At 32.7% G+C, this 10,979-nt stretch overlaps 2 protein-coding genes across 2 annotated transcripts; both read left to right on the top strand.

Moving 5' to 3' along the window:
• The first annotated feature begins 206 nt into the window (after positions 1–206).
• Positions 207–1,102, top strand: LOC100806224 (protein GLUTAMINE DUMPER 3). Its single transcript, XM_003549450.5, has one exon. The coding sequence runs from the start codon at positions 349–351 to the stop codon at positions 841–843; it is 495 nt and encodes a 164-aa protein (XP_003549498.1). The 5' UTR covers positions 207–348; the 3' UTR covers positions 844–1,102.
• A 7,638-nt stretch (positions 1,103–8,740) lies between these two features.
• LOC100787687 (PTI1-like tyrosine-protein kinase At3g15890) lies at positions 8,741–10,831 on the top strand. Its single transcript, XM_003550623.4, has 4 exons — positions 8,741–8,848; positions 8,995–9,145; positions 9,271–9,533; positions 10,054–10,831. Exons 1-4 carry the CDS (start codon positions 8,802–8,804, stop codon positions 10,730–10,732), a joined length of 1,140 nt encoding a protein of 379 aa, XP_003550671.3. The 5' UTR covers positions 8,741–8,801; the 3' UTR covers positions 10,733–10,831.
• The last annotated feature ends 148 nt before the right edge of the window (positions 10,832–10,979 follow it).

The raw sequence follows: 10,979 nt of genomic DNA, 5'->3' as shown, positions 1-10,979 counted from the left end.
ATGCAAGAGGATCATATTCTCTTCTTGTGAAATTGACATGGCCAGTTCACCCATGAGTGCGCGATGATAATCCTATCCTCTACGGGAAAACCAAAAAAGAAAAAAGAAAAAAAAAAAAAAGAGAAACTGAGAAAAGTAGACCCCACACTCTGGTACTTCCTACTAAAGAAAAATGACGACACTAATCACCTATCTCCCCATAATGAAAACCTCTCTATAAATACCTTTCCACCCCACCATCACCTCTCAACCCAATTAATCTTTGTTTTCAATTCCTTATCTCAATAATTCTCTTTCTCCTTCTTCTATAACTCTCCTCTGTTTACTCTGTTTTTTTCACAAAACAACATGGCTGCATACAGAGAACCCATGAACATGAACATGAGCGACAGAGCCCCGGTTTCTCCGCAGCAACCACACTCGCCGTGGCATTCTCCGGTTCCGTACCTTTTCGGTGGTTTAGCAGCGATGTTGGGTCTCATAGCCTTCGCTCTGTTGATCCTTGCATGTTCCTATTGGAAGCTCTCCGGGTACCTCGAAGGGAACGGGGAAACAGAACGGGACCTGGAAGCTGGCGAAACGGAACAGGACCAGAAACCTGCGAAACCGTACGAGGAGAAGATCTTGGTGATCATGGCCGGGCAAGAGAAGCCAACATTCTTGGCAACTCCGAGCGTGTCTTCGAGTTGCAGCACTAGCAGGACCTCTTCGTTCGGCGACAACACTAGCACATGCACCTGCGAGGAGAACCGAAAATCGCTTGAAATGGCCGTCAAAGAGGGAAGCGCTGCCGGGACTGGGACCACCGAAACCGCACACACCTCATCAGATCAGAACCTTTGAAACATAGTCACATGTTGGGGGTTTTGTTTTGTAGTTAGGTTGCTTTCGTGAAAAAGCAAAGCTCGTGACACCTGGGTGTCTCTCTAGGTTGCATGTTCAACAATTGGTGCTGATATGGGGATTCTCTTCTCTTCTCTTCTCTTTTTATTTTTTCTTTTTTCTTTTTCCTTCTTCTTCTTCTCTTTCGATTCTCGTCTATACATTATTTCGGGAATGTAAATTCTTTGAGGTGGAATTGAGACATTTGCTGTTTCACAAATCACAATTTTGGTTTTTTTGTTTTTTCTTCCTTTTTAGATGAGATTTATAATTTTACTAATTTGACACTCTGAGTGGTTTTTCTGAATTGATTTTAAGACGTGGAAGGTGGTAGATGTTGTGGTGTGGAATTGAGGAGAAGGTAACGAGTGCAAGCGAAGCGAGGGTGGGAAAGTGGTTTTATTATTTATGTGTGATGTGTCTGATGCGGCGAGAAGAAGCTGTGAATCAATCAATGCAGTGGCTGCACTGCTCCTCGTGCCACTCGCCTAATTAGCTTCAGTTTAGTTCCTTCCTTTTGGAGTATTACTCGTATTCTCTTTTTTTGGGTTTTTCTGTTTCTGCTGACGACATGCATTCTCAATTCCTGGGATGAAAACGGCCCCTGGAAATGCTCAAACGGCCCCTAGAAATAGAATCATGGTTTTGGCTTGGTTTCATTGTTTCAACTTGCATTCCAAGCAAACGTTTTACATAAGTTACTCGTCCCTGCCCCTGCATCTGAAAGGGTTTTATTTTATTATGTTCTAGAATTTTCAAGTACTGCAGTTTTATTTAAAAAATACAGTATTCTAATCAAATACCTACATTCTAATATATTGTTTTTATATAAAATACAGAACAAGTGAAGCATTTTTCTTTCATTCATTTTAATACATTCTTTATTAACTGCTTGTAGTATGAATATAATGTGTCAATGTGGTATGAATATTCTGGTAATGAAATATATTTTCTTCTTAATTTTACTTGACTGCTTTACTTGTTGCAAGGTCTAGAATAACCTTTTCATTGGGGTCCTTTTATTGATTGATGTTCATTGAAGTAGTGGGGTAAGGGTGACGGTATTGTGGGTTTAATGTATGTCCATAGTGTGTCTCCAAAATCATGATAAACACTGCAGAATGGTTGGTATCGGTACTTGTGAATGTGAAGTATATCAAGTAGTATTATTCGTACAACATTTTTTTTTCTATTTTCTTATTATTTTTCATTTTTTCTGTTTATATAACCTAAAAAATAATGTACGTTTTAACGTTTTCCATTCTATTTATAGCACTGCAAAGTATAAAAGAAAAAATTGCCTCTGAAAGTATTTTTTAACCCCTATTTTCATCCCTTTAAGATAAGATGAATTTCTTTTCAATTTTTTTTTATCAATACTTCTGTTATATTTGAGTGTATATATATATATATATATATATACACACACAAAGCCGTGCAGTTATGCTTTTTTTTTTTTTCCAGTGTGTGATGCTCTACGATGAATTAACATGTAGACTATTTCTTTGGTTAAATAGTTTGATTAGGACAGGAAACATTTAATCATATCTTTTTTTTTTAATCATGTAATGATATCTGGGGGCTTTATATATTGACAGGAGAAATAATCTAAATAAATGTAATAGTACTATAATAGAAATGGGTGTTTTGTATATTAAAAACACTGTTATATACATGATTATCTTCTTTATAACAATTACCACACCCCATATAATAATAAAGAATTATATTATTTAAATTAATTATTTTACAGCACGTTCAATTTGCTGTCTGGTTTTAATCACATCTTGTTATTTTACTACATATTTATTTTTATTTCTTTTTATCTCTCAATTTCGTATAAAATGTTGCACAAAATTAATTTAAACCAACATTTTTCAATAAAAGAAATCTCTATGCAGTGCAGGTCATACAATTTTATTTGTATAATTAAAGATTTAAAGTAATTAATACTGATATTGATATGGGGGGACTAAGTGACAAACACAAATGCGTGGTACTCATATATTCCATTAAAAAAAAAAAGATAATGGTAAAGTGTGGGGAGAAAAATATATAAGAAACATAATCCTTTTAATTCTTGTAGTTTTTCGACCAAAGCAAAAAGAAAATATAAAGGAATCTCTGTACAATAATGCGGAATAGTTGAGCTTGAGTCCATTCTTTCCTCTTTCCCTTGAGCAAATCTAATACTTGCCAAGTGTATGTAGGCACTTTTTCTGCCTCAGTTTCGTTAAAGCAACACCATAGACAAAAAAAAAATAAAAAAATTAGTGTTAATTATGTTACAAGCTAGTCTTAAAAAAATGTTATTAGCTAGCAATACTCTTGCATATTCACGAAAAGAAAAAAGATGATGACAGCTTCCATTGTTGTTTGACTTGAGCTTCTATACTTTTTCACATTGAAAATGCGTACTCAATTGCATAGTATAGCGCACCATATGCCTTTAAGGGTAGACCTTGATGTAATCGTTCACCAAAAATGCTGTTCATCTACCATCTTCATGGTCTAAATCATGCACAGGCTATTTCTTGAAAATATATGACTTAAATATATTTTAAATTCTTAATAAATAATTAAATTTTGTTTTGCATTTTTAATAATTTTTATTATTTTAAGTTTCAGGTATGTTAAAAAATTTATTTTGAGTTTTTATGATCAATAAGTAATGACGTGATACTATCATCTTAATCCTAATCATTTATAATGTTAATAATATCAATTTATAAAATGATACATTATCACTTAAGATAATAATAGAAACTTAAAATAAAAAAATTAATATATTAAAAATTCAAGACAATAAAAAAAATTATCAAAAACTCGTAACAAAATTTAATCATTGTGGATTGTGTAAAATATATTTATAATTATAAGCGACCGAGTTATCCTTTGTATCAAAAGTAAAACCATTACTAAACCTCTCCGATTCATCTTGCGGTTTACACTGGTCGCATGATGTTCAAGAACTCTACGAAATTGAAATTAAAGCCAATACGAATATGCACCAGACGATAGCAAAGATATGTTCCGTGTATTGTTAAATTAGGTTCCACGATAGGAAAACACACAGACGCATAAAACAAAATGCTTGATAGTTGACAAATGATTGTTGTTGCCATATTTTGTTAACTCTATTGCTCTAGAAATTGGATTTAGGGAAAGGAAAATGCCAATTTAAAGTGATGTGGGCGTCTCTAAAATAGAAGAGCTAATCTTGAAATTAATATCGTAAGGCTCATTGATTGAGACACGAGAAATGCTAACAATATTATAAAGTACGTCCATTTCTCGAACCAAGCAAAAACTTTCAGTAACATTTTTCCTCGTTTACAACATTTTTTTTAAGAAACTCTTTTACAAATTACGTAATTAAGGAAATTTGTCTTTTTTTATTTGTTAGGACAATTAATCTTGATTAGAGAATCTACTTGATCATTTTTAATAAATAAAAAAATTCAATTACTTTTTTTTAATATTTTTTTTCATTTACAAGAGTTAAATTTAAAATTTAATTTAAGTAAATTGATATGATTCAGATCAATGATTTATTAATAATTTTTTTTCTTTAATTCAAAACTTTTTTTTTTCATTTTGGATATTTTACACTTTGCCCCTTTCTCCCTATTGTACTCGGTGTATGATGAAATTCTTCAATGGGCTCCACTTTTACCTTCAAATAGATGCTACATAATTGGATTTCTCCTCTTTGGAAACGAGGGCGAGTTTGTTGCAGATTTTGGCTGGCTCTGTTTTCCATAGTTGACACCGTGTCAGCCTCCTTCATCTCTTTTCATGTGTTAAAAAATATAGTATAATGCTTAATTTTTTAATGATTCAGTCATTGAAGATAGGTTGAGAGAGAAAAGTGAGTTTTTCATTGATTTTGAAAAGTGTTTTTGGAATTTGAATTTGTTTTTGAAAAATAAAATTGAGGGAAAAGGTGAGAGGGTCATATATACCTACCGATGATGAAAAAAATTAAGAAGATAATTATCTTTTTTTTTCTATATGTATAAAATTGTTGTTTTAAGAATTAGGATGAAAGAAGCAAAACTTTATAACAGGAAGTAACATCTATTATTATGATAATGACAATGTGCAACTAATTGGGATAAATATGGTCCTATGCGGTTAGCTGGTCTAGCTTGTATCGTCTTCAAATCGAATAACGCTCATTGTCGTCGTTAAGGCTCTTTATTGACATTGATGCAACGAAATTGTCTGTATTAATAAATCTTTGCATTATTAAAGGAAGCCATATATATGGTATCAATAGAAAGAAAACAAAAATTGCATATCAAAAAAAAGAAAGAAAACGAAAATTGAAGAATATCATATTGCTGTATATACTATATAGAGCTAGCGTAAAAGTCATAGAGGGTAAAATTTAGTAAGCTAGAAATCAATATTGATATGTACAGGCCACAGGCAACCTTGTCTGTTTTTCCCACTCTCTTTATCTATAATGATGTCGTTGTGTAACTATTAATTTCATTTACTCGTAATTCTATATATTCATATCCATACATGTAATTGAGCATGATCATTTTTCCTCATTCATCAATGTTGGTTAATATATGATTGGTCAATATATATTTATGAGGGGGGGCACCAACTTCCTCCCACAATAGCAAAATGTGACAAAAAGCAGCTATATTTGCATACGCCTGAACAGCTCAATGCAAAAATGCGATTACAGTAACCTCCATTAGGGTCAGAACCCCACCTATTCACTCTAATTTGGGCCAACATAGTGCTACTAATCATGGTATGTCTCGCATCCTCCATGGGAAGACCTACTTCAGAATAATTAACTTTCATATTCATATAACACGAACTCAATTTCATTCTTTGACAATGTTAAATAATTGAAGAGAGATTACAATATTACATCAACGTTCAAATATATCATAAAGAAATAAATCGCTTGGTTATGATGTCCGGAGATTATTGTGGGGGTGACGGTTGTTTGTAAAGAGAAATTAAAATTTGTGGATTCAACGAGGATGAGGGTGCCAAAAATTTTGAGTTGCCCATTAGCTACTTGACGTCAAATCAAAACATTCCCAAATATAAATCATGACAACAGACAGTGGTAGCCAAGACTTGAACTTTGCGCACGTTTATTTTTTCCCTACCACGAGAGAAGAGTCACAACTCTTTGGGGGCCTGTGTATGTATATGGGTAGATAAGGCCCGTGTCAAAGATTAAATAACTGGCTTCTGACCTTAATTAAAGGGATTGAGCTATTTATTACTGTTTAAACATAAAGATGAATTAAACGGAGCTTTAGATCAAGTCAAGGTTACTTCAACAGTAAAATTAATATTTAAAAAAAATACGAGTCACCAAAGGGTCACATAGTTGTTTGGCTTAGATTTTCTTTTGAGTATATGAAACATGTTGGGATTGAGTTATTTTTTTTCAATCACAGTAACTCTTTTCATGAAATTTCAAGTTATTTGTATTAGTTTCAATTTTTTTTGGCTGATTATAAGAATAATCATCTTTCCAGAGAATAGCACAAGTAAATCTAAAAACTTTTCACTCCTCTCCAAAAGTGTGATTGGAGAGAATTGTATTAAGCACTTATCGCGAATTGAGCCAAGGATCATTTCATATCATATATATAACACTTCTACTATAATTATGGCATATCATTTTTTGTCTAAATTTTTATCTTTAATTTTTCTTCATTTATTTTTTATTATATCGTGTTTCTTTCATGTGTATTGTTCTTGACTTTTCATACTTTTTAACTTGTCGATTTTATGTTTTTTTAGATAATCTTGCATTCCATTCATGCATATTACACATACTTTATTATATTTGTAACCTTTCCTATTTTTTTAATATTTTTTTTTTACAAAATTAACAACTGAAAGTTCATTAATTCTTAATGAATACAAATACACAGATTTTACATATATTAATCTTAAATTGAGAAAAAAATATAGATTAGATAATTAAAATAATTACTAGTTTAACTTTCTTAGATATATTAAGACGTAGGATTAATAGAAGAGATACCTCAAGGTCTCATAAGAGATAAAAAATACTTTAATTACCTTAAAAAATACTTTAATTAACTTTCTTAAAATAAACTTGTCCAAAAAATCAAATGTTTAAGCACAAATAATTAATGTGTTAAAGTTGACGTTGAATCATTTAGATATAATTTAAGTTTGATCCTTAATAAAAATAATTTTTTATCAAATTTTATTTACCTTTTCATCAAATTTTAGATTAATCAAGATTTATTGTTTCTGATAGAGCGGAGGTAAAAAAAAAAAAGTATATCCAAAAATACATAATCATAGTGATTATTTTTTGGGATCCAAAGATACCATGGGGCTTGAAAAAGTTTTCAGCCCATTCTGATATGCGGAATGTTTTCATTTAGTTTGTCTTTAGATTCAGACAGGTGTTCAAATGGGTCTAGGGAGCAAAAAAGATTTTTTTATTTGGAAAACAAAATGCAAAAACCCTCATGTTCACCAATTTATAGCCATGGCATGGGACCTCACACTCGCACAAACCCCACGGATTGAGTGAGAGTCTTGGAGAATGTAGGACTGCTCAACACAAATCTCCTCACCATCATAAAACTCTTGGCCTGAGGGTTGGATGTATAGAGCTTATTTAATAGCTCGAAAGTAAGCCTCTTGGTCCAAAATGGTGACAAATGCTTAATAGCCGATAGGATCTGTTAACAAAAATAATTTGGGTTAACTGTTGAATATTCGGAAGGATTACTTTCTAGTATATCGTTTGGAATTTGGAATGGGATGACTTTAATCGTTTTATAAATTTTGAAAATCAGCGATAGAGATACCAAAGAAAGTTTTTTCCGCAAACATGTAAAAGAGGAAATTAGTCCAATAAACATACAAATATAACCATATCAAGTTTGAATGTCATTTAGTAATGTAGATAGATCACCCGAGTTGACTAATATTTTAATTTGTGCCGCATACACCTTCAAGTTGAAAAAAATCTAAATTTAAAATCAACGAGAACTTGCATTTCGTCCAATTGGTATGTTAACACGAGTCTGTTTTTCTTCTTCTTCTTCTTTTTCTTTTTTTCTTCCAAATTTGCCAAGAAGGAACTTGAGGTCAAATATCAAAGCTTACAACTTCGTATGACATCGAGCTTCAAAATTTCTTTTAACAAACGTGAAAAAAGGTTCTCGTATGACTACGCATGTGAAAATTCTCAATTAGCGAAAAAAAAAGGGTGCGATCTTAAAGTAATAAAATTAACAACTGTAGTCATTCGTATACTTGTATATCCCAAGCAAATTGAATCAGTGATCCTGCCTCACATAAATGTTCGAAACCAAACTCTGAAATATATCATAAATCCTTTAGTTGACTTTACTTATACATATGTAACAAGAATTGTATAAAACATGAAACCAACGTATACATGCATCTGAACCAAAAAAAACGTATACATGCATAACTTTTAATTCGTTCCTAAAGAGAAGAAGAAAAAAAAGATAGTTTAGTGGAATTAACTCCCTGTAGACAATAATACTCTTGAGGCTTGACCAATTCGAGGACAACGGCTCAAGAAGGAATCTTAAGGGCATATTATCTTTGTTATAATTAGTCAATTACACCTATATATATATATATATATATATATATATATATATATTTGCATATCTATGATTTTAAAAAGTACCTAATAGTATAATACATGTTGCAACCCCTTTATTATAGTTGTTGAAGCAAACTTAATATGAAAAGTTGGGTTAGCCGGCCAAAGTCGTTCGGCCGGCATTAATTACATGTGTGATTTGAGAGGACCAAAACCACTGTTGTATACTTTAAAAGAAAAAAATTCATTTGGACACAAGCTCCTTAAGTTGAGCACTTCATTATTCCGTAACAGTGTGCCAATTATGGGATCCTCCTTCAGTTGCTGCGGCTCAGAGAGGGTCGAAGAAGTGTATGTAAAATTACGTTTCTCCATTTCTATTTTGTGAATTTCAATGTTAGTTATGTGAATTAATTATTAGCTCTCATAGTAGTAGTTGTTGGCATGATCATCAATCTTTACCTAGCCATCAAAATTGTGCATGTAATTTTGTATAGGCCAACATCATTTGGCGTAGTTCACAATTCATGGAGAATATTCACATACAAGGAGTTGCACGCGGCTACCAACGGATTCAGTGATGATAATAAGCTTGGTGAAGGTGGTTTTGGAAGTGTCTATTGGGGAAGGACTAGTGATGGTCTTCAGGTAAAAATAGAAATCCTAGCTAGCATTCATTATTGGGATTGTCAATGACATATAGTGTAAATTTCAGTCTCAATCTCTTTGACACTTTCCCATTAGTCTTACATATGGCTAACTCTTAATGGCAGATAGCGGTGAAGAAACTGAAAGCAATGAACTCAAAGGCAGAGATGGAATTTGCTGTGGAAGTTGAAGTTCTTGGAAGGGTTAGGCACAATAATTTGCTGGGTCTTAGGGGCTATTGTGTTGGGGATGATCAACGGCTCATAGTCTATGATTACATGCCAAATCTCAGCTTGCTTTCTCATCTCCATGGCCAGTTTGCTGTTGATGTTCAACTCAACTGGCAAAGGAGAATGAAGATTGCAATTGGCTCTGCGGAAGGTCTTCTGTAAGCTTCCACCACACTCATTCAACCATTATATTGGCTAGAATTAGTTTTTACTAGAAGTATGATGTATCAATAATATATAATGATGAAATGATCTATTGGTATGATGCATCATACTATTATTAGTATAAATTCAAAAGGATTAAATATATATTTAGTTTGTGTAAATTAATAATTAAGAGATATTTTATATTTAAGGCATGCTTGGTAGGAGTAAGAATACATGAGAATGAAGATACCGTCTATTCAAACATACTTTCTATTATGTGCTCTAACCTTAATTGTCACTTTTCACCGTTGAATTTTTGAAATAGTACATTATTGTAAAGGATATGAGCATATGACTTATTTTCCACGAATGACTACAAAATTGACTTTACATTTGAAATCCTACATCTAGTAGCATAAATAGCTTGTATTTTATGGCAAATTAAGAATCTGAGTCTAGCTATGCCTCTTTAAAAAAAAAAAACAAAAAGCTTTGGCTCTTTCAAATTTTAAAATTGGATGTTGTTGCTAGGTACTTGCACCGTGAGGTGACACCCCACATTATCCACAGGGACATTAAAGCAAGTAATGTGCTTCTGAATTCAGACTTTGAGCCTCTAGTTGCGGATTTTGGGTTTGCAAAGCTAATCCCAGAAGGAGTTAGTCACATGACCACACGTGTGAAGGGTACATTGGGATATTTGGCACCCGAATATGCCATGTGGGGAAAAGTCTCCGAAAGCTGTGATGTCTATAGCTTTGGAATTCTTCTCTTAGAACTTGTAACCGGTAGAAAACCCATAGAGAAGCTCACGGGTGGGCTTAAGAGGACAATAACTGAATGGGCCGAGCCCCTAATAACCAACGGAAGGTTCAAGGACCTTGTTGATCCAAAACTCAGAGGGAATTTTGACGAAAACCAAGTCAAGCAAACAGTCAATGTGGCAGCTCTTTGTGTCCAAAGTGAGCCTGAGAAACGACCCAATATGAAGCAAGTGGTTAACCTTTTGAAAGGGTATGAATCTGAAGAGAAGAAGGTCACTACCATGAGGATAGATAGTGTCAAGTATAATGAAGAATTATTGGCACTTGATCAATCTAGTGATGATGATCATGATGATGCAACCGCTATCTTTGGTGTTTTTAGTGCCATTGAAATCCAAAAGATGAAGGATCCATACAAGCAAAGTGATAACAAGATTATGGGCTAAGTCCAAAGAATATATATAATATGAACTTATTCATTGTGTGAAGTCTTTTTTATCTATTGGTATTTGATAATGTAATCAACTTTCAACTTCTAAGTATAATTTTCCCATAATGATTAATTATTCATCTTATGCTTTTAATCACGGCGGTGTACAAGGCTAGACCATCGAAGTTGCTGTCTTAGATCTCTAATTTTTTTTTAATTGTTTGCTTTATATTTAACTATATCATATTACATGTAAATTTTGG

The sequence above is a fragment of the Glycine max genome, chromosome 17 (assembly GCF_000004515.6).
Source record: "Glycine max cultivar Williams 82 chromosome 17, Glycine_max_v4.0, whole genome shotgun sequence".
Lineage (NCBI taxonomy): Eukaryota > Viridiplantae > Streptophyta > Magnoliopsida > Fabales > Fabaceae > Glycine > Glycine max.
This window is presented reverse-complemented; position numbering and strand designations above follow the sequence as displayed.